The sequence below is a fragment of the Nicotiana attenuata genome, unplaced genomic scaffold, assembly GCF_001879085.1.
Source record: "Nicotiana attenuata strain UT unplaced genomic scaffold, NIATTr2, whole genome shotgun sequence".
In the NCBI taxonomy this organism is placed as follows: Eukaryota; Viridiplantae; Streptophyta; class Magnoliopsida; order Solanales; family Solanaceae; genus Nicotiana; species Nicotiana attenuata.
This window is the reverse complement of record NW_017674049.1, coordinates 10,973-35,120: the sequence shown is the minus strand read 5'-3', so window position 1 is coordinate 35,120 and position 24,148 is coordinate 10,973. Positions and strand designations below refer to the sequence as shown.

The window sequence follows — 24,148 nt, the reverse complement described above, 5'->3', positions numbered from 1 at the left end:
CCTTGCACGCATGATGAATTTTTACTCTCCCAAAGTTTTCCGCGGGGGAGTAATAATCTTCAGCAAACGTGACCAACACGCTCTTCTTACCAGCATGGATAATAACAATGATCGCGGGTGGATGGAGGAATTCGTCATCATTGTTACCAGGGACATCATCCTGGCCACAACTCCATCTTTCGTAAATTTTCGATTATTCATTTCTTTCCTTCGTGAAAATAACTATTTTCCGTTATTGCTGACTTTCCGGTTTCTCTTGTTCCAACTTCCAACTACCCGATGGGAACCACCACGGATTCAAGGCCTGGACCAGTGGGTTCATAAAATTCTGGAAATCACGACACCAGAATTCCGCCGGTGGAAAGAAATGGCCCTCAAATATGGATGGAAGAACAAGAATCATGGTAAGCCAAGTCCTTTTTCCTTTTATCCTTGTACGAACACAGGAAACTTCATGAAAAGATTGCTAACTCTATTTTTTGCTTGAGATAGGATTCCCCAGGGATCTATCATTTTCCCTAAAATCGACATTTTAGAGGACCCCGAGGAGGCTAGAACGGTGTTGCAAGGTGCCCTTACCCGAAGCAGAACTCGCGGATCTACTTCCGATGAGGGTGACTCCTCTCGGAATCCCCAATCCGAGAACAAAGAACCAAAAAGACGACGCTCTTCCTCAGTTGGCACTCAAAAGAATAAGATAAAGAAAACATCGACCTACCCAGCCACAGTCATAGTGGTCTTCGATGACGAAAGGGAAGCTAGTGATGCAGAGCTTTAAAACCCAACCATAGAAGAAACCTAAGCACTTTGGAGTGAGATGGACCTGGTAGATAATGCCGATTGTCGCTTTCAAGTCCCCATTGCTGTCTCCGATTCAAGTAATTCGGATCCTGGGCCTCTTTTGCCCCCATCCACTGAACAAATAATAACTAGCACTGCTCCTGTCGCAACTACCTCTCTGCCTTCCACAATAATGGGCTCTCGCCCACCAACACCAGCTGCTCCTTCACCACCACCAGCAACCACATCTCCCCCACCGGCAGCAGACGACCGGGAAATGAATTCCCCACCCCGGTCTCCTGTCACGGGAATTTGGGGCACGATTACTCAACCCTTTCCCCAGATCCGTGAGGGAGGAGAAGTGCCTCTCTTTCAGTTTGGAAAGAGTGCCATCTTTTGTCCAAGCCGGTAGAGCTTGCGACTATCTGAAGCCGTTGGCTACGGAGAAAGATTAGAAAAAAATGCGATCCCTTTCCGGGGAGTGCTTGATTAACAATGCCATGCACAACACAACGCAGGTACCGTACTTGTTTTCTTATATCTTCTTTATCATTTACCTGCCGTGATGGGAATCCTATGAGATGATGTGATAAAGACGCACCAACATATAATAATAAAATGCAGATGAATATTTACATGAACAAGATATGGCCATGGAATCATGTAATTCAACTTTTTATAATAGTTTAACATGCTTATTCAATATTCTTAAGTCCTATCATGATATCAAACATGAGCAAGGTAAGCAAACAGCCACAAAATGATAAACCAAATAAAATAAGTGTATGTCTACGGCTATTTAGAAAGCTCAACACAGTGAAGGAGTCCATTACCAAATTAACAAGCCATAACTCAAAACATGGTTTCTAATCATGATTAAGTTCCATTATGTATTCATAAAATTAATGAAACATGGACAAATAATTCACATAGCCCAAACAAGACATACCACAAGCCTAACTCTACTCGAACATGGTCATAACGTAGCTAAGGCATATATACTAATCACCTCATATATATATAGCTCCCAGATCAAGAAACAAGAAGCAAATAAGTCACATATTGGGAGAATCCCCTCTTACAAGGATAGACAAGAGACTTACCTCCACCCAGGAATACATTCAACCTTCTTAAACTGCTTTTTCTTTCAAATCCACCTCCAAACAACTCGAATCTAGTCAAATATTACTCAAATGAGTCAGTAATGGCTTTAGGAATTAATTCCACATGAAAAAGATTCAATATTTAAGCCAAATAAAAAATTCAACAAAAATTCAACCTCGGGCCTCAGACCCGGAATCCAAAATTAATCATAGATATAGGTTACTCGTAACACCTCGAGTCCAAATACATAAGTAGATTCCAAATTAGGTTCCAATTTCATGTTCAAAACCCCTAAATTTACTCTCTTAAGTTCATACCAAAACCCCCAATTTCCATAATTTAAATCCTTTATTTAGGGGATAAAATCCATGTAGATTCTTGAAATATAATCAAAAGTGGGTAGAAATCACTTATTCTCTTGCTTTGGATGAAATCTCCTTGCTAAAATCGCCCATCTAGATGTCTAGGGTTCAAAATATAAGAGAATAGAAAATATTCCAAAATTCCACATTTATATACTGCCCAGGCTTCCTACATCGTGATCGTGAATGAGCCCTTGCGATCACGGAGCACAGCTGATAGTGCCTCTAAATGATCGCAGCTTCTCCCGCGACCGCGAAAGCATACTGCCCGACCCATTGCCAAAACTTCACGAACGTGAAGTCCCACCCAAGAACGTGATTCCTAAGCACCTTAAAATCTACGCGATCATGACAACCCATCCCGCAAACGCGGTGCCCAGCACACCCAACACTTTGCAATCGTGACCTAGCTCCTACGATCACGAAGAAAAATGAGCTCGGTCACCTTCCTTCTCCGCGATCGCGATACCTTGCTCTGCGATCATAAAGCACTGCAACTCACAGTAGTTCAATTGCTGTAAACCAAGAGAGATGGTCTGAAACCACTCCGAAACACACCCGTGCCCCTCAGGATGGACTATCCTATCATTCCAACAAGTCCACATACCTTATTCAAACACATCCAAATTCTCAAACACCATAAACAACATCATAAACAAGAATCAAAGATCAAATTCATTCCTTTTCTTCCAAAAATTTTATCTTTGCCAAACGCGTCCGAATCATATTAAGACATTTCGGATCACAACCAAACTTCGGACACAAGTTTATTTCAACTAACAGGACCTATCCAAGGTCTCAAAATAACACTCAAAGCTCATTAGCCTAAAGGTCAAATATCGGTCATACTTATGAATCCTCTGATTTTTTGGATTGTCAACTTTCGACAAATCTTCTAGGAAAATACAAAACCAAATCCGAACATTTTCCCAAGTCTAAAATTGCAATACTAATCTATAGGAACCCCCAAATCCCAATTCTGAGGTCGTTTTCAAATAGAACGAAGTGTTCCAATTTACTTCCAAGCTATCCGGAAACAAAATCAACCATTCTCGTAAGTCATAAAATATTAAAAAAAACTACGGGAAGCATCAAAATAGGTGAGAAGATCCACCTATTTTGAGGTGATAGGTATTGTGATACGCATAGAGTCATACCACCTTAAGGACAAAGTGAGAGGTAAAGTAATAAGTTTCGTACAATTAGTATTTTTCATGCAACCATATGGGAGAAATCCTGGTCAGGGAAAGTGATCATCCATATGAGCACATTTAGCTTCTCGGCATCAGTCTTCACCTAGTGCACCACTTTCCCGCTAGGGGCATCAACAACATCAATATCAAAGACATAGTAGTTCTTTGTTGCCTTATTGTGCATGTGGAGTGTTATAGGAGACATTCTAGGTAGTGTAAGAAGGGTACACGTGATATTTCACTTGTGGGAGCAGGATCACAATGCTAGATCATGTTCTAGACTTGGCTGGCGTAGTCCTCCAACAGCTCAATAGCAAGGTGCTATAGTAAGTGCTCTAGTAGTAATGCGAGAACTTAGAGTAGTGCCACAAGGTGGTCATGTAGTAGCTCAAAACTTGGTTATTCCCAAGTGGAAATTAGAAAGTATTTCCATGGACCTCGTGGTAGGCTTGCCACATATCCAAATGAAGCACGATTCGGTTATGGTGATAGTTGATAGACTTACAATTTAGCACACTTCCTACCGGTACAGACTACCTACACTGCGCAACAATTAGCACGGATATACTCGTGGGAAACAATATAATAGTATGGATTGCCTGTTTCTATCAATTTTGATAGAAGGTGTGCACTTTATTGCTTAGTTTTGGTAATTGTCAGGAGGAATTAGGTACCTAGGTTTAGCTTAGCACAATATCTTAACTGCTAGTCAATCTGAGAGGGTCATTCAAATCTTGGAGGACATGTTAAAAGCTGGTGACATTAATTTTGAAGGTCATTAGGATGATCAGTTTCCTTTGGTGGATATCGTGCACAATAACAACAATCAGTCTAGCATAAAAATGGCATCATTTAAGACTATATATTTTTGAGTGTGTTTCTCCAAGTTGGATGGTTCGAACAGGGTGAGTAGAAGCTTTGTGATCTAGATTTGGTACAACAGCCTTAGACAAGATCAAAGTGATCCAGGAGAGAATCACGACAGCTCAAAGTAGGCAAAAGTCCTATCCGAACAAGCGTGTTCGAAACTTATAGTTCAAGGAAGGTGAATCGGTATTGTTAAAGGTCTCTCCTATTAAAGGAGTCATGAGATTCGGCATAAAGGGCAAGTTAAGCCCGCGATATATTGGTCCTTCCGAAATCCATAAGAGGATTGAAGTTATGATCTATAGATTAGGCTGTATACACTTCATGATAAACTTTTTCCCATACAGAGATACATGTGAAGAAGAACCAAACAATCAACTAACCTCATCGAATTATTCCGATTTTTATAATTCTATCTTTTTCTACATATAACATAAAGTAGAACTCGTTGAGCATTGCTCTGATTTGCTGGCATTATTTTTGAAAGAATTCATCCAAGCTGAATGTCCACTAAGAAGACATGTTTGGCTTAGTGCATTGTTGTGACGGTTCTATCTCCCTCGTCAGCAACAATGTCTTATCATAAATTGCTTCTTTTAAAATTTAAATTACTTATTCTTCGTTTCCGAAATAATGAAAAAGAAAAACAAATACAGTAGACATTTGATTTATAGCAATAACTCTTAGAAATATTTTGAAACCTTTTCTTCACCTGTAAATTATAAAAATATTCAAACTGTGGGAAAAAGATTACTTTACCAGTTTTCATGATGAGAAACTTTATAGAAATAAGTAAGCCATTATCTGAATGAAGAGATCGTGTTTTATTGAACAATTCCATTATAAGATGATAGTGGAGTCCATACAGTTTTGACATGGAGACGTGCTTAGCTAGCTTTGTTTGTCCCCGGTATCATCCGCAGAGCCAGGACTTTTATTAAGGGGAGTCAAAATATAAAGAAATAAATCACCAAAAAGTCAAGAGGTGTTAATATATAGTATATATACATATTTTAAAAAACATTACCCAGCTATACTATAATCTAATTTTTCGACGAAGGGATGTCGGTTGACACCCCTTGGGTGCATGTGCAGGGGCGAAGCTATGTTGGTCCAAGGGTGGTCAACTGACACCCTTCGCCGAAAAATTATACTACCTATAAGGTAAAATATTATTTGTTATTGATTAAAAATAGAATTTGAACGCCTTTGTATAGCCACCCTTGTTCAAAATTTGAACAGTACCCTTATTAAACTTACTGGCTTCGCCACTGTGTATGTGGCTCCGCCACTGCCCTATATATAGCACCGCAAGACGGGGTTTGTGAGGTACAAAGCATTGCTTACCCAATACTTTATCTAGCTAGTTGTAATATTAAAAAAAGAAAAGAAAGCTACGTACTGTGCAGTAAAGAAAAAAGAAGCATGTCAACAAGGGAAAGGCTATTGAAGTTTGTGAAGGAAGCACAGCCATATTTGGCAGTGATATTGTTGCAGTTTGGATATGCAGGATCAGCTATAATAGCTAAGTCTGCTCTAAATCATGGCATGAGCCATTTCACCTTTGCCGTCTACAGAAATGTCTTTGCCACTCTTGTCTTTGCTCCTTTTGCCATGGTCTTGGAAAGGTTTTTAGCATATTCATGCAGTGCAACTCTCTTTAATTTTTTACTTAGATGAAGTTATTTTGGTTTTAAAAAAATAATAATTCTGCTTTCTCTGGTTGTTTAACACACAGGAAAATAAGGCCAAACATGACTGTATCCATTTTCTTGAAGATTATGTTGCTGGGCTTACTGGAGTAAACATCTCTGACATTAATACATTAGCAATTTTTTCCACTGAAAACAAAAGCTGCCTTTATTTCAGATTGTCTGATATTTCACTGAAAACATAAGCTGTCTGCAGGCCTGTCATCGACCAGAACTTGTACTACACAGGGTTGAGATACACTACTGCAACTTTTGCAACAGCAATGTGCAATGTGCTTCCAGCCCTCACCTTTTTGTTGGCTTGGATCCTAAGGTATTAATTACCTATCTTGTTTGCAACTTATTTTATCACATGCACGTTCATATTCAACGTTTAAAAAGGAGAAAAAAAATTGATAACTACGATCGATGTATTTAACTCAACTATTGGATCAACAAAAAGAACCGAAAAAAGTATCAGCAAATATGGGTGTCGTGTAACAAAAGAGTCCATGGGAGTTTTGAGCCGTCTTATCGTCCAAAATGTTCTCTTTGTTTAGTAATGGCAAAGAGAAAGTACAGTTGATATAAACCCCAGTACAGCTTAAAATACAATTATTAATGCATCAACGCAACAAAATAAGTACTCCCTCTATGATACTCTTTCTTGTTTAATTTGTTTTAAAAAAGATGACACTTCTCAATATTTGGAAACTTTTTAATTTAAACATTCATTTTACCATAACTAACGCTCTTATATCCAAAGAATTATGCTAAATATTTTTAAGAAAAAAAGTTATAAGAGTACCTTTGATTTATTTAAAATTTGTACCCAGTCAAATAGTATCATATGATATAAATCAGGGCATACGATTTAAAGTTGGTTACATGAGTAGGTAAATAATAGGTAAGTTGAACGTGTAGGCTTGAGAAGGTGAACATAAGGAGATTATCAAGCCAAGCAAAAATAGTGGGAACAACAGTGACATTTGGTGGTGCCATGATTATGACACTACTTGGAGGACCTACAATTGGATTGCCCTGGAACAGACATCTCCTTTCTACTACAACTGCTACTAGTGCTTCTCTGACTGAGCTACAACCCATTAAGGGTGCTCTCTTCATCGCAGCAGGTTGTATCTGTTGGGCCTGCTTTTACAACCTTCAGGTACTATCCTAAATCATTCTTAAAAACTTAACTCATTCTTTTCTTATTATATGATTCACTATAGATGACAATGTTGAGACCAGCAGGATAATCTACGTAGTTTTTATTTTCGTTAACATTATTTTTTTCTTACTTACCTGGACGGGGTCGATGGGCGATCAGAACCATGGCCTAGACTGATGACTTCCATTGCACATTGGAGGGGTGCTAGCCTAAGATTGACCCAAGTGGCCGAGCCAACATCATAATTTGTAGAGTGGGGCATGCGTTCGCGCAACCCCTATCATCCCACTTGTGTGATTTTACTGGGTTGTTGTTGTTGTATTGTTATTTTTTCTTCTTATTTTATGTTTGTTTATTACAAACAGGCAATTACCTTGAAGACATACCCTGCGGCATTATCGCTCACTTGTTTGATTTGCTCGGCGGGAGCGGTGCAAGGCACAGCTCTGACCCTTGTGGCTGAAAGGGGCAATACTTCAATCTGGGCCATCCACTTGGACACTAAACTCTTATCTTACGTTTATAGTGTAAGCTTGAATATGTGCCATTATTCATATTTATATTTATCACCTTTTAGTCACGACTTTCCTAGAGCTTATTTACTTTAGTTCACGCAAAACAAAATTTCACGGATGCAGGGAATGGTCACTTCTGGAGTGGGCTATTATGTTTCTGGATTGATAATGAAGGATAAAGGGCCTGTTTTCGTCACTGCTTTTAATCCTCTAAACATGGTACTAGTCGCAATTTTGGGTTCGTTCATTTTATCCGAGCAGCTAAACTTGGGAAGGTATGTACATGCTTATTTACTTTATTATTAGTATTAATTTTTATTTTATTTTGGGAACGAACAATTGATTATATATCGCGATATCATTAATGATTTTTATTTCAAGTAGTAACGTTGAGTGCAAAAGAGGTTGTCTAATATGGTGCCGGATGAATATATAGGGTTTTGGGAGGGGCAGTCATTGTAATTGGACTGTATTTAGTAATATGGGGCAAGAGCAAGGACCAAAAATTGTCGAAGTCGAGCAGCACTGACGATGCTGAAGCTGAACATGTTGGTAAAGAAACATCTACAACGAAGTCTTTAAATCAGGCAAAAGCTGGAGACGAAGCTGTTTAAGAAGAAATGGCGTGGATATAAGTTAGGGGGATAAGTAGAAATAATAACTCCTTTTTAATGGTTGGGTTTTCGATAATGCTCAAGTTCCCCGCAAAGAAGGATGTTGCTTTTGCATTTCTTATTAAATAGAATTGGAAAAATGACAAAGTGCGTTTAGCATCTGCGAAGCATTTGTCAATTTATTCTGCTGATGAAATGGACGTCCGATTTATTGCAAATGCGCATATGATACTGAACTAACTAACTAATAAAAAATGAATGAAAGCAAAAACAAGAAGAGATAAGACTCATTCTAATAATGGCTTAAACAAATGGGAAGCAGAGGTACTGGACATTAGAGTATTATATTGAAATTAATCTTGTGAACCCATTTAATAAAATAACTAACTTCCCAAATGCTAGGCTCGAACGAAAATTAAGAAAAGCCAGACAAGATGATTTTTCATGGAATAGAATATTGGAAGAGCATCAAATGTCTTCTCAATATGGCTGGTTCGAACATGGAAAATTTTAGTACTAAACATGCAAGGCCCATCTGAATAAACAGACATGGAGTATGGATTATTATTTAACCTCATTCTTTGTACATTATCAGCTGTTTCACCTTTTTTGCTTTTCCTTTGTAGAATCTGTTATAATCTATTACTCCCTCCGTTCCAATTTATCTGAACCTGTTTGACTTGGTACAAGACTTTTTGAATTTGTGGTCCTAATAAACAAGTCAAAAAGGAACCCATGTGTGGTTATAAAAGCTTCTCATTAAGGGTAGAATTGGAAGTTTAAGCTAAATTGTTTTTAAATTTAGAAAGGAATTATTCTTTTTAGAATGGATAAAAAGGAAATAGGTTCAAATAAACTGGAACGGAGGGAGTAAGTAATTATCAAGTAATTTTATTCTTGATCTGATTTTATTGGTAGAAAAAACTTCCTTGCTCTTGATCTAATTTTATTGGTAAACTCTTGCCTCAATACCCATGCAAAAGTTGTGCTTGGAAATGACCATAGTGCAGTTGTGCATGGGCATTTTTAGTTTTGCCTTAGCCTTCTTTGTTGTGCATGCATATGACTTCATTAATTCATTTCATTTTCTCCACCTTGCTTTTTGCTCCTCCCTTTTCCTATATGCTTGTGAGTGGGTGACGAGCGAGATAGTGGAAGCTCGTGGTTGCCAGATGCCAATGCTGATTAGGTATTATTTGCCTGGCCTAGATATGACAAAGTTTCAACAAGAACAGAGAGCCCCACAGCCAACTCACGTGTCGAAAGCAAAACTCCTTTTTTTTTTTCCCTTCCAAGTGCATAGATACCGAACCCAATAAGTAAAAGGACAAGCAATCAAGTAACCCCCCCCCCCCTCCCCCCAACCAAAGCAGATTTCCCATCGCCTCAAGCAAATTCGACCCCCCGATTCCACACCCAGCCGAGCTGAATTTTAATCAGAATTGCCAGCAAATTGTTTACCCTAAAAACGGATAACAATTGAATTTATACTGTGGTTTTAAGAACACGTGATTCCCTTAGCACAAATTGAGAGAAAACGTAAATTGACAATGGAATTAACCCCAAATATAAATGAAGCAAACCAAATAAAACGTATAGCTTTAATCCTTGAGCTAGACTGCCCTCGAATTAAGTGAGTATTTCGCCGGAAAGTATGAACACAGTAGCAAAAATATTGAGAGCTTAAGAGAGAGTAAATATATAGCTTTTGTAACGTGAGTTGATGATTACAAAATGACTGGGACTCCCTTTATATAGTAGAGGAATTCTACTTATGGTACAATTCTAAATACAGAAGGAAATCCCGTGATTGGCTAAATCACCAGTCTTGACTTGATACGTGCAGAGATTTCCGCCACGATCCTTGCCTGATCACGGATATATCGGCTTTCTGTTATTCGTCTTAGCAGGCTCCCTTCTATCTCGCTCGGTCTCTATCCCGCTTCGGTCCCGATCACGTCTGGTCTCAATCTTGATTGATCATCGACTCACGAGCTTAGCAATCCATCTCCGTGCCGTGGTTCGATACAATGCGAGGCCGAGCCTTGGTCTGCCGCCCTGGTTTCGTTTAGCCATAGAAAATTAGGGAAGTACGATTCTGACCGTATACAGATAGTCCCCTCGTTTTACGGAGTGTAATGACAAGAAATGAATTGAGTCTTCGAACTTCCCCTCGGTTTACCATGACGTAAGCATCGTGATGCAAGCGGCAGAGGTGACCGAAATGTCCCGTTGGTTCAGTTTTCTAGGCATTTAATGCGCGTCAGTCGACGGTTGGCCACTGTTGCGAAACCAATTAATAGCCACCTTCTTCATTCTTTCAAACTTTACTTTCAATCTCCTTCATTCTAATCTTCACAGTTCTTTGCCTTCCCCAGATCTTTGTGTTTTCAGTTCCTCGAGTTTCTTTACTTGTTTCTTCGCAAAATAACCAAGCGTTCCTCTTCCGTTTTATTCTTTCCCATTTACAAAAGTGGCTAAGACCTCAAAAACTGTCCCACATAAGGAAACCGCTTCTTAATTAAAGCCTGCCGGTGCCATAGCCGCGGCGGAACCTCACCTAGAGGACTTTGTTTCGACAAAGTGCCCCACTACTGCACATTTTAAGGTGGAGAATACATCATCGACACCGGGTCGATGTGAACCGATGTCGAGTTACATATGTATAATTACCAACGGTCTCCTCCAGAAGGTGAAAGAGAAGTGCAACTGGGTAGGCAAAGATGTAGTAGTTCCTACCCCTGAGGAATCTATCACCACTCATGTGGAGGGGTATCTAAGTGTTTATACTTACCCCTTCACGATAGGTCCCTTAGATCACATCATCGTCGCCTTTTGCAAGAGGTACGATGTCACTCTTGGCCAAATCCATCCATCATTCTGGAGGATCGTGATCCTCCTCCGATTTTTTGTAAACAAGATCGAGGGCCATCTGTCACGCCCCAAAACCGTGGAACGTGACCGGCGCTCAACCGAGTAAACCCGATTGAGCAAGCCTGTTAGATTTCGTTCTATGCAAACTAGTTTATGAATAAAGAGGGAATGTTATCCCATTTTATCAAAACACTAGGCAATCTTCCATTAACAACTTTCACTTCATTTCCGTTAATGACTTCATTCATAGTTTTCAAAATATTACAAGTTTACAAGCTTAATGAAAAGCATGCTTATCAAATACTAACATTTCTAGTCTTGACTCCCAACATCAACCATCACCCACAAACAGTCTACGGAGCCTCTAAATACACTAGAAGAGTAATAGGGAAATACCGGCAACAAGGCTCCGGCTATACCTCAAAATGTGATGAGAAAATGAACAAGAGATACATGACATGACCCCGGGATGGAGTAGGGCTCACCAAGTCTGCTGGGAAGAGAATACCGCTATCACTGGCCGATGCTGCTCGCTGTGGAACCACCTGTATCATTAAACGATACAGTGCCCCCGGCAAAAGGGGCGTTAGCGCCGTCGAATAGCACTAGTATGTAAGGCTAAAAGTCCTCTTCCAGAATATAATAACCATACAAGCAAAGAAACCCTGAAACTGTAAGCCAAAACCAACATACAAGCATCCAATTTGAAACATATAAGTCTTCTAGTTTATGAAAATAATGTATAATTTTTGGTTGGGAGATCATTAACACCGATATGAGTTATACCACCGTCTTTGTTAGCACGGAGTCCGATCACGACCCGATCGGCTAGGTCATCTCTTTGGAGACATGTACCACAATCACAATTTCTAATTTTGAATTTCTAGTTTTGATTCCCAGCACAATGCCACCATGTGTACGGCATGGTGTCCGATCACGGCCCGATCGGCTAGGCTGCCTTCCCACATATGCCGTGTGGGTTGGCGTTACCAATTTACAAATGTTACCAAGTTCATCCCAATTAAGGGGAATAATCGCGATCAATCCCTACACTGGCACGTGTAGTTTCAGGTATGGGCCTTATGACCTACCCTTCCTCGGTTTTGCTAATGATACTCCCAAAAACATTTTTTTTGATTTGATTGGATATTGCACACAATTGTAGTATAATACAAGTATACAAATATAGCATAATACAACTATGCTTACCTCAATATCTTTCACATTTTATAGTTTTTATTAATGTTCTCAATCTCTCTCGATAACAGTATTTCTTTGGCCCTTTGATCCTTTCACAAGGTTCATGTTTTTCATGGCCCGAAGGCCGCATTTTTAGTTTTCCACATTTTCATCTCCTTTATTTCCAAGGATCATCAACCAATNTTCCATCTCCATAGCCCATATCGTGCCAAAATTCGCCAGACCCAACAAGCCCATCAGCTTTTGAATTAACCCAAATAAAGAGCCCAACAAACTATAAACCCTACGCCTCTTTTCTCCTCTCTCTCTCTCTCATTCCACTTTTGTGGATTTTTAGCTCATCCTCAGCAATGGCAGAGAATTGTCCACTCTATTTTCGTACAAGGTTTCTTACTATCTCTCTCTTTTCGAAGCAAGTCTTGTTCTCTTCCCCGAAGTGATATTCTGGTACACTTTAATCCTTTTAAGCCAGAGTGAATCTCTCCATTTCGAGAGCTTTCTGAAGCAAATCACGTGAAGGCCTCAAACGTTCGGATTCAAATGACTCTTTGACCACAAATTCAAAATCAAAATCAAGTATTCCCGATCAAGAGAAAACCCTAGATTTTTCACTATAAATACTTGCATATCGGACCACTTCTGGAGAGGCTAGAGCCACCTAGACGAGATGCTTGAACCAGCCACCTCTTAAACACTACTACTTTGTCACTCTCACTACTGTAATAGTCTTTCGAACACGCAAGGCTCTTTTACAAACAAAACTTCTCTTTTCTGTATCGGTAAACTTTGGCCGTAACAGAGATCTCCAAACTCATTCTGCTCGAAGTTCGGATCTGTTCGTGACAAGAGAGTAGATTCTACGTTTGACGTCCTAGTTCACTGCCCAACACAAGGTCGGTTTTTCATCTTTTTAATCTTTTGTATGAACAGAATATGCATTTTCATTAGCTAGAATATTGAGTAACATGTGTTTGATCCTTATTAAAATCAAGATTTTAGGAGAACTTATTTCGGGAATGCCATGTTAGATATAACTTAGTATATTATGTGATTTTCTTTAGATGTTTAGTTTAAGATTACACTTCAGTTTGTATATATAACTATGTTTATAGATGGAAGAAAGTGCACACTCTATTTAATTGGCATAGCATAAGGAACATGAAATCTGGATTTAGTCTACTGTTTTATTTCCATGAGTACTGAATAACGAGAGGATGTTTATATTCAAGTAATAGTTTATTTTGTATTTGAGTAAATGAAAAGAAATCTGACTTTAGTCTTATTTTCGAAGCTTAGATACCAATATCCATAGGACTTACATGTCACGTTTTAAAATAAATTGAGGTGACAGAGTATTTTGGTCATTTCATGCACCCTAGACTTTATATTTAGAATTCCTGTTCTGCGGTCTCATAATGCACCGCAGAACTGCCCCTCGCAAAATTCCAAGGGGATTATTGTCGCGCCCCCTTTTTCTCGCGAAATCGGGTTTATGAAATTTGGAGGGACAACTCGTTCCTTTTGGGAACTGGGTTTGCATTTGAAGAGTCGCCACCTAATGATTAAGGTGCATTAGGACGCCAATAGAGATTCAACTCTGAGTTTTGTTTGAATAACCAGAGATTGGGTAAGGGCTTGAAATTATGCCGAGGTGAAGGTATTAGGCACCCCTCAGGTCCACTAGTGTGGTTCCCGGCCAGACAGTTATTGTGAATTTAGCAAATAGACAGGTATGGGCTCATATATTAGGGGATTTAAACACATAAAAGAAAGAACATTTCTGAAAGAACAGTTAAAAGAGCGGATTTTAAATAGGAATTGCCATGCTTTTAAAGGAAAAAGGAAGTGAAGAAAGGGGGGTCCTAGGTTTGTATTTAATATGGATCATATCAATGCAATGTCCGGTAATCACTCCTCAATGAGGGGATACACGTGACATTATCGCGTGGTCATCATATCCATATCTACCCTTCCCACCCCTTTAAGGTATTAAAGTGCGGATTGGTCTCGATTACTTATTGCATGCTGTTACCCATCCCGTTCCTATCAGTCCCGGAGGCGCTTAGGACTACTAATCCTAAAAGGGATGGATATTAGGCTTATTTGAAGTTTCAAAGGTAAAAATTCTAAGGCGACATACAAAACATATAAAGACTGCACATTAAAGGGGAAACACGTAAACACATAAGGCTCAAGTATACATCCTCTAAACAAAACAATGCAATAGCACGACTTAAACAAATGAATAAGGTCTGATTCTAAAAAAAATATACTTGAGGGAAGAGGAGATTGTTGTATTGCAGCAGGCTTGGCTTATTACACGACTCAGTTAGGAAACAGAATCGAGCCTACCTGCTGATTGTAACAAATAACAGAGGCGAGTTCAGTTTTATTTATACTGCCTAAGGTTTGCCTAAGTGTTTAGACGGGGTCCTATAGGCATAATATCTACTTAGTTCAGAAGGTGATGAGACAGCAAAACTCAAAACGAATTGTTTAAAATCCCATAGACAAGCTTGCTAAACCTTGTTAAGAAAGGGAATTAGATTATTGAGAAGAGGTTCAAAATGGACAAAATTAAATTAGACTGGTTACAGATTCTGCAGGTGATATTATCTACTATTATCGATTTTAATCCCTAGGAGCATGATATCTAACATTGACTGTGAATGAAGCGAATCAGATTTATTTAAGCGTCCATATAGGCATGATTTCTATGCGTTACTGATTTTAGATCCTAACATTGCATGTGAGAAGAAACGAACAGGATTATACTTATGGAGCCCTATAAGCATGATTTCTATATGTTACTGATTTCAGCATGCTACTGGGTTATAATCAAGTGGGCCCTAAAACATGATATCTAAATGGTGACAAATGTGCAGAATTTTAGATGATCCCTATAGGCAGGTTATCTAGATATGAAGTTGAACAAGAAGTCCTATCGACATGGTTTCTAAAAGCAGTTTGCAGCATTAAAATACCCTATAGGCATGGTTTCTAAATGTAATTTGAATATGCAGAAATTCAAAATAGTCCTATAGGCATGGTTTCTACCCTTGACATGCATAAATACCCAACCCTTTTCACTAGCCAGCCCCATACGTTTATTACAAATTATTACAAACCAGGAATATTAAATTACATCAAAATACATAAAAATAGAACTAGAGGAGGCCCGATTCTTGGTTCCTCCCTGAGCTATGGAATAACTGCCTTAAGATGCCATTGCTTCAAAGACTTTCTCAAACTTGAGTGTGTCAGAATTCCCTAAGAGCCTCAATTAGGGCTTTTAACATAGGCGAGTTAAAGAGAAGATAGAAACCCAGAATCAGAGGAATCTCACAAAGGGAACAAGAGATTTCGAAAAGAACTTCTGCACTTAAACGAACAGTCTCAGACCCAAAACCATAAGATTTTCCACAATAGAAGGGTTTTAAAAAGAGGATAAATAGACTGATCGGACAAAAACTCAGTCAAACAAACATTCATTTAATAAACAGTTAAAAGAAATTAGGGGTTTTAACATGCAAACTCAGGCAGAAGGATAATACGAGCAAACACAGCAAAACATATCAAAAATCAAAGAAAGGTTTCGAAATAACTTAACAGAACCTTAATCAGAAGGATAAGGAGTTTTGAAAGCGGAGTTTTAAAAGAAACTTCGAGAAAAACGCTTAAAAGTTCAGAGCAGACATAGATCTGAAACAAATCTAAGAGAAATCGAGAGAACCTTGAAGGTTAGGGTTTTAGAGGAACCCCCAAGTGGTGAGAAAGGCTTTGAAAACCATCGATCTAAGCAGGAGAGTCAAGAGTCAGACTCGAATAGCCATGGCTGGCCGGAGAAAGGTCAGAAATGACCGGAGAACAACCGTAAACTGAAATCGACCAAGGTCTGGACTAAGCTCTTTCAAGATCTAGCCTTGAAACCATAATAATCGAACACGTAGAAGCCATGAGAGGTGGATACAGGCCTCCAATGACCTTGGAAGCCATAGATTTGGGAGTTTTTTTTAGGGTTGTAGTTGATGTCGGCGGCTAGGGTTGGAGAGGGTATGAGAGAGGATTGAGAGAGAAGGGGATTCAGAGGCGGCGGGGTGTGTAAAATGGTTGGGGTTAGGGGGTAGTTTGAGATTAAAAAAGGAAAGGATGGTTGTTGGCCGTTGATCTGAATGATCAACGGCCTGGGTTAAAACGGGCGAGTGGGCGGGTTATGAAAATGGGTTTGGGTCGGATTAAATTGGAATTGGGTCGGGGGGTTCAAATAGTTTCAATTGAGTTCAATTGGGGTGCAAAATCGGACTAAAATTGAAATAAAATGGGGCTAACATTTAAATAGCCACTTTTCCTTGTTTGATTTATAAAAAATAGTAAAATAATTTCTGGAAATAAATCAAAGGTACTAAAATGATAAATAGCACATAATTAACTATTTAAAAATACCAGACCTAATTTTTATGAATATAAACGTAATAATCCTAAAAAAGGCTAATATTGTAATTACATACATTTTAACTTTAAAATACTAATTGACCTTGTAAGAATATGCAAAAATTATATTAGCCACATTTTAGTATAAATATGAAAATACAATAAATGAATCGCCAAAAATGACAATTTTGGGAATAATTATTGGGTTTTTATGGATAAATAGGGCAATAAATGGATTAAAAAATCTTTGAAAATTAAGGGAAAAAATAGTAAAATATTTGGACATACTTATATATGCAAGCACATGCTATTTTGAAAGTATTTTGTATATTAAAAATATATAGAGAAAAATTGGGTATCAACAATTATGCGATGACTATGCGGCCCGCATATTGATTATGCGATCGCATAATTGGCCGCATAGCTGACCTCAAAATTACCATCAAACTGCCTCACTCTGTGGCGACTATGCAGTCCGCATAATGGACCGCAGAAACGCACTCTTCTGAAATATATTATTCCTTAACTTTTAATGCACAGATGAATCCAAAGGGTCCGAACCGCGACGAGCTTGCTCGCCGTGAAGAATTTTACGAATCTCTAACACATATTCCTAACTTGGCACTACGAGATCTCGGGTTTTTGAGTAAAAATTTTCACGGGGCCTTACACCATCCTTTTACCCTCGATCACCTTATGCGTCTATACAACCCCCAGTTTTATCGTGGAGGCTTGATCAAGCTTTACCGCTGAGCTACCAAAACCCTGTTCTCGAGCATAGATGAGACCCGAGACCGAGGTTGGATGGGATAATTTGTCTGAATAAAGACCTCGGACCTGATCCCCGCCGAGGACATGCCATTTCCTGAAACATGGAACATGAATCGTAAGTATTGCTTTGCCTTGAACATCTTTTTTTGCCGTTTTACTTCTCGTCTTCTTTCCTCATCTAAGTTTTTGTGTTGTATCTGTGGCCCACATGCCAGAAGTGATCCCGATCTTGAGCAATGGGTCAAGGGCCTAGTGTCTCAGAGGTCATACTCCTAGCGTGCTTGGATGGAAATATCGAAGGGCCAATGAGAGGCTCGTAACCATGGTAATCTTCTTTTCTTAGAACGATTTTCATTCGGGCTTTGCATTGGGCTTACTCATCTTTTTCCCTTTGTAGGCCTCGGGAAGAACGTAGCAATGAGGCCCCCCTTCTGCTGAAGAATAGGCACTTTCCCCTTCACCTGCCCCGAATATGACCAAGGAGAAGAAGAGAAAAGGGGCTCCGAGTTCTCCGATCTCTCCGGGACTAGAAAAGAAAAAACCGGCGAGGAGGCCCCGTAAACCCAAGGGGAACAACATCTGCCTAACTATGGAGTCAGTCAAACAGCTGAGGGATGAGGCTGAAGAGGACGAAGAAGAAGAAGACTCAAGGCTGGTGACCCATGTGCGAACTGGCACCGAAACTCAAAGAACTGCTGGGCTGGAGGGAGCTGAAACTGCTTTGCCTTGTCTTGACGATGTCCTCGAGCTAAAAAAGCTGAAGACGCTTCACCTCGAGGTGAGAAGGCCACTGAGGAGACGGCCGAGGCTGGTATAGAGATCATGCTCGAGGCTTCCCGAGATGAAGGTAGAGCCCCAAAATATTTACTTGGGGCAATAGAGATTGGAGATTCCCCCTTGTTGGCTTTGTTCTCTGATTTGACAATTAAGGACGCTCAGGCGATGAAGACTTGCCACGGTGAAGGGGTCCATGAAATGAAGACCCTTTCCATAGTTTATTTTGTTAAAGTGGAAGATGTCACCGGTCTGGGTGACTTGGATGTGCCGAGGAAGAGCTCAAGTGAGGCTTCCTCGAGCTTTAAACTGACCAATCAATTCCCGGCCACCAGTGTCAATCTCGAGCGTAAGCGGTCACTTATCATCTCGGTCCAGAAGGATGCTCGGCTTTTTTCTGCCCCCGTAGGGATGGCCAGCTATCTCCGATGCTTGGTCACTGAAGAGGACCAAGCCAAGATGGATGAAGTGGAGTTGCTTGCTTGTTCAACGAGGCCCAGCAATCTCTGAATCGGGTAAGTTCGAGGGCCATTCCATTATTTCTTTAAAAATTTGAATTGTGGATAGTTTCATCACTTTATTCCTTACTTCTAGGCTTTAGTGTTGCATCACGAGGCCTTCCTTAGAATCCGAGAGGAGCGTAAGGCTGAGATTCGGGACCTCGCTTAGAAATGAGATACTTACAAGCTTCTCAATGAGAAGCTTCAGGTAGACTTGGCGACGGCTCGAGATGAGCATGCTGAGATGGCCGAGCAGGTATTTTGAGCCCTTCATGATAGTGAGGATGAGTTGGAGATAACAACTAATGATCTGATTCTGCAGGTTCGACAGTGGCTCGAACAGATCAAGGACCTCCAAAGGCAAATAGATAAAGTACAACCCGAGGCTGAAGAGTTTAAGGGATGCGTGGACATTTTGGTTGCACAAAATGAGGCCGTTCAAGCAGAGATGGATTCGGTTGAGTCTCAGCTTTAGGCCGCAAGGAGAATGCCTCGGTTCAAGCAGAGAAAATCAAGGAGCTTCAGTCCAATTTAGCCAAATTAGCCAAACAACTCGAGGTGACCAGATCTGAGGCGGCCGCGGCCAATTTTAAGGCTCAGGATATTGCGACCCAATACGAGGCCGATGTTGAAGCCTCCCTAGCACAAGCCAAGAGCATGGTGGATCATGCGAGGTGGAAAACTCAAAGGAAGGCCCTCGAGGGGGGCCCATGATCAAAGTTTCGATATATCTGCTAAAATCGAGATTGCTAGGGCAGAGGAAACAAAGGCTCTGAAGCTAGCTTTTCCCGAGGAAGACTTCAAGAATTTGAGCGAATCTGGCGGTGGAGAAGACTCCGAGGGCGAAGAAGCTTCCTCCGATAAGGATTAAGCTGCTTTGAATTTGTAATTTTTGCTTTTATGTTGAGGCAGATCGGCCTTTGTAAAAATTCTCAATCAGGCCATATGGCTCTTGTACAAAGATCTTGATGAATATATGAAACTATTTTCCTTCATGGCTTTTGAATCTGTTGCCTCTTTTTTTGTTATCACTTGTAAGGGTTGAAATGACTTAGCATAAAATTATGAAGTTGCGTCCGAGGATTCGAGGTTCGGGATAGTGAAGACCGATAATAAGCCTTACCCTTGACCGTTTCCAATCGATGAACCCCGAATGGTTATTCGAACATGAATTTATGTAGCCCTTAAGCTTAATTGTCGAGTGAGGACCTGCTCGAACTCAAAGTAAGGTAGCCCTTAGGCTTTCTAGTCGAGTGAGAATGATTTCTCGAACTCGAAGTGAAAGTAGCCTTTAGGCCATTGTAAATTTTGTATTAGGCCGATCTGGCCCTTGTAAAACAATCGTTTAAATATATATATATATATATATATATAGCAAAAAAAGGAAATACAGAGATAACCAGTCAATGTGGGAAGGGGGAACATGCTGTGGGAGAGATAACGGTTCTGAATAGAAAGGCATCAAGTAAGGAAAGGAACAACACAACTCGAATATCAAGAAGGAACAGAAATCAATAGTTCGCACGGCATCACCCTTCGTGCTTTTACTCTCGTCCTCGCCAAAATAATTATTTATCAAAGATGTGCACGGCATCACCCTTCGTGCTTTTACTCTCTCTCCTCACCATATAATCAATATAATCAGCACGGAATGGTACATCGTGCGGCATGGCATCACCCTTCGTGCTTTCCACTCTTTCCTCACAATATCAACAATGCACGACATCAACCTTCGAGCTTTAAGACTCTTCCTCACCCAAACAACAATCACAAACNTCTAAGCTCATTTTTCCCTTAACAGAAATGTGACAGAAAACATAATTAGGCCCACTCGTTTTATCTTTCACACTTTCACGCTTCTCTCTTTTTTTTCTCTTTTTTTTTTCATTGTTTTTGTTTTTATTTTTTTCATTTTTCCTCTGCTATCATTGGTCCACCAAATGATCCTTTTACCCTTGAAGAAATGCAACATGTAGCACATAGGATGCATCAAGATGGTCTGTTATTTTGGTTAAATACACTTGGCATTTGTTTAGGATTTAATCTCACATTTTTAGGATTAATTAGCAGTTAATGTGTTTTAAAAAAATAAGAAAAATAACAAAAATGGTTCTTTTTGCATTTATAGTATTAATTTGTCTTAGCTTGCATTTAAATTAGGAGTTAGTGTAGTTGGAAATTAGGAAATATAATTATTAGTCAATTTGGGTTTTGAGTTTTAATTTAGCATTTAATAAAATTAAAAAAAAGAAATAAAAATACAAAATGAAAGCAAAACAAAAGAAATAAAAGAAACAAATAAAAAGGCTGCCTTAATAGAGACTCACGAATTGGGCCACCTTTAACGTCTGGCCCAAACCAAACACACCCCGTCCAACCCAAATCCCCGACCCAGTCCGGTTTAGGGACCATCGAAACGACGCCGTTTCCCAAGTGTTGATCATAGCCATTGTTTCTTTTGATCCAACGGTTGAGAACTGCCTAGGTTTGAAGTATTTAAATGTCGGATCCGACCTACCCCCCCTCCATCATCGTCTCCAAACCCTCAGAGCCTCTAACCTAACGCCGCCGGCCGGAAATCGTCGCCGGCGGCGGCCCGTCTCCAAACTCACCTAAAATCACACCACAGCACCTCCTCCCTCTCCTCATTCCCAATCTGGGATTAGTTTTCTTCGATTCCCATCCAAACCCCTCAAATCTTCGAAATACTAGTCACCGCCTCCGCTGACTACAGCGACGATGCTCCAAATCACCCTAAATTAACACCCCAACCTCCTCTCAACCCCCTCATTCCATATCCAACTCTAGTTTCCCTCAAATCAGTCCCCACCCCCTCGAATCTTCATTTGAAGTTTAGACCCAAAATCCTAATCCTCCCAAATCCGCCTAAAATTACACCCCACAGTCTCTTAAACACCCTCGTTTCGAACCCTAACCAAAATCCCTCGAATCTAAGTGAAACTGAACAAATTTTAAATCTAGGGTTCCTGGGTTTCGAGTCCGTTTTGGGAATTTTCAAAGTCGAGTGAGTTCTAGTTAATATTATAGGCCTATTTTTGACGAAATAGACATATAATATTAACTGGGAATCAATATCGAAGGGCATTTCTTGTGGAGTCTGAAAAATCCGTAAGTTTCTCTTCTCATTTCTATTATTCTTTTCTTTTTCTTTTTGTTCTCATAAGTTCTGGTCTATGTTAGTTTAATTCGTGGTTTATTTGATAGTTAGTCTTAGACTTCTCGTTGGTTTTGATGTGCTTGCTTTGCTCCTGGTGATGTGATTTGGCTTGGTTAATTGTTGTTAATTGGTTTAGTTGTTGTTTGAATCCATATAGATGTTAATTCAGTTTCGTTTATTCCTGGTTTATTCTTAGTTTTGAAGTCAGTGTGTGTGTCAATAATGGTTTTTGTAGTTTAAATTCTGTTTCATTTTGTTTAATCTTGAGTTGCTAATTTAGAGTCTAGTTTAATTTGTGTTTCGAATCTGTTTCATTCTATCTTTGATTCATTAATCGACCCTGTTTGAAGCATCGTTTGAATTTCAAATTCCTTATAATTGTGGCTGGCTAGTGTTAATTAGTCTAATGCAATTAATTGGTAATTGTCTTTAGTAAATCCATGGTTTGGTGTTTAGTTTCAATTAATCTTTAGGCTTAGTTTAGTTAAACCTATTAAATAATGGTTTGGATATAGCTGTACTGGGTGAATAATTTCAGGGGATTCAAGGGCATTTGGGTAATCAGAGTGGGGCAGGAATGCTGTAGAACACATTAGAATATCTTAGACTCTTCTAGAATAGGACTTTAGTGCATATTTTTACAACTTAGGGGTGTAACTTGGGTAACAAGTTAGGAAGTAAGGGACTAAATGGAAAATAAATGGGGACTAGGATAGAAAACTGAAAATCTGAAGTTGCACCTCTTGGTGCCTATAAACTGGCACTCACATGCCTTGAATAACAAGTTTTCAGCTCTAAAAACTCCCCCCAAAAAGAGTGTTCTCCAGTTTTTCAGATCTGAAGACTAAAATTCAAAATTCAAAAACAAAAACAATAGAAAAACCCTTCAAAAATTCAAAAAAATACTGCTCCATCAGAAATTTTAGGATAATTTCAACTCTTAGTGATTTTCATTTTCTAGTCTAATACTTGGCTGCTGGAGATCAAGTTTGTTTGCTGGGTTGATTTCGAGTGAGTTTGGGTTCATATAAGCTGATTTTGGTCAAGTGTTGGTCTATTGATGCATTTTCGAGTCAGCTTGGTATTATTCAAGCTGTTTTTATTGGGTTTTGTGCTTGATTTGGTTTGAAACTTCTACTGGATCATTTGATATCATTTCCTGGGTCGATTTACTACTGATTTTGTTGCTGTAGTTTGCTGTGTAAATCGCTGCTGATCCCCCTCCTTCCTTTTGTTACTTTACAATTCCAGGTACACATCTTGAGACTCTGTCGATGTAGCTTCACCTGTTGAAACACGAAGTGAAATTGAAGCCTCTGCTGTTGAATTGCATTTTAATGATCCTGTCATATTCTAGATAATTTTCTGTGACTTGATTAGTCGTTCACTGTAATTAAAACTCTGTAACCATTTTGGACTGTTTATAGCTCATGAACTACTAAGCTAATTCGTGTGAGCTTGTGAATCTAGTGGTTATTTGTTTTCATTTGGCTTAGTTTGTGTTACTAGTATAATGTAGGATAGTGTAGGGTAGCTTAAAGTCGTTTTTAGCAGTTATAAAATAAAAAAAAAGTTCAAATAGATTGCTGTTTATGTATGCTATTTCAATGTGTCTAATTCTGAGATCGTGAGTCATTTTGGGGGAATAATGTTAGTTTGAACAACATAATGAATATTGTTAGTGAATAATGTTCGCCTTTAAGAATCCTTAGGAACTTCCCAGTAGTTAATGAACAAAATGATTCGAGCATGAGATCGAACTTCAAATGATCAACATCTCGTTAGTTTGAATAACTGCGTATTGTTTTCCTTTGTTATTGACGGCACTTGGATTGATTTATATTAGTACCGGCAGCTATTTGGGCCTCAAGATATCTGATTTGCAGGCCCAGGTCCAGTGCTAGTTTCCTTCACGATTGGACTAAGGTCTTGACTGGTGCATATCTCCTTTGTTGGGTTCATATTGGAGCCCAATGGGTGGCTTTGACACAGAATTATCGTTTGGTTTATTTCAGCTTAATAACAAAAATTCAGGATCTTTCTTGTGCTGTTAGAGACAAATAACAATAGAAAATTATAGTTGCTTTAGGTATGCCCTTTAATGAATAAAAATGAGAAGAGCC

General features: G+C 39.4%; 1 protein-coding gene across 2 annotated transcripts; it reads left to right on the top strand.

The window, feature by feature from the left end:
- The first annotated feature begins 5,643 nt into the window (after positions 1-5,643).
- On the top strand, positions 5,644-23,514 carry LOC109217884 (WAT1-related protein At2g39510-like). Of its 2 annotated transcripts, none has more exons than XM_019382173.1 (7): positions 5,644-5,934; positions 6,045-6,107; positions 6,215-6,331; positions 6,922-7,165; positions 7,534-7,695; positions 7,807-7,958; positions 23,277-23,514. In XM_019382173.1, the coding sequence occupies exons 1-7, from the start codon at positions 5,732-5,734 to the stop codon at positions 23,287-23,289; spliced, it is 954 nt and encodes a 317-aa protein (XP_019237718.1). In that variant the 5' UTR covers positions 5,644-5,731; the 3' UTR covers positions 23,290-23,514. The 2 variants fall into 2 exon arrangements, with proteins under 2 accessions (XP_019237718.1, XP_019237717.1); XM_019382172.1 differs by lacking the exon at positions 23,277-23,514 and adding an exon at positions 8,120-8,493.
- Positions 23,515-24,148: the final 634 nt, after the last annotated feature.

Excerpts from the sequence above, each read along its gene's own strand:
- LOC109217884 (XM_019382172.1), top strand. The coding sequence starts at position 5,732 with ATGTCAACAAGGGAAAGGCTATTGAAGTTTGTGAAGGAAGCACAGCCA. Across the intron at positions 7,166-7,533 it reads CCTGCTTTTACAACCTTCAG|GCAATTACCTTGAAGACATA; the intron begins GTACTATCCTAA and ends TATTACAAACAG. Across the intron at positions 7,959-8,119 it reads GAGCAGCTAAACTTGGGAAG|GGTTTTGGGAGGGGCAGTCA; the intron begins GTATGTACATGC and ends ATGAATATATAG.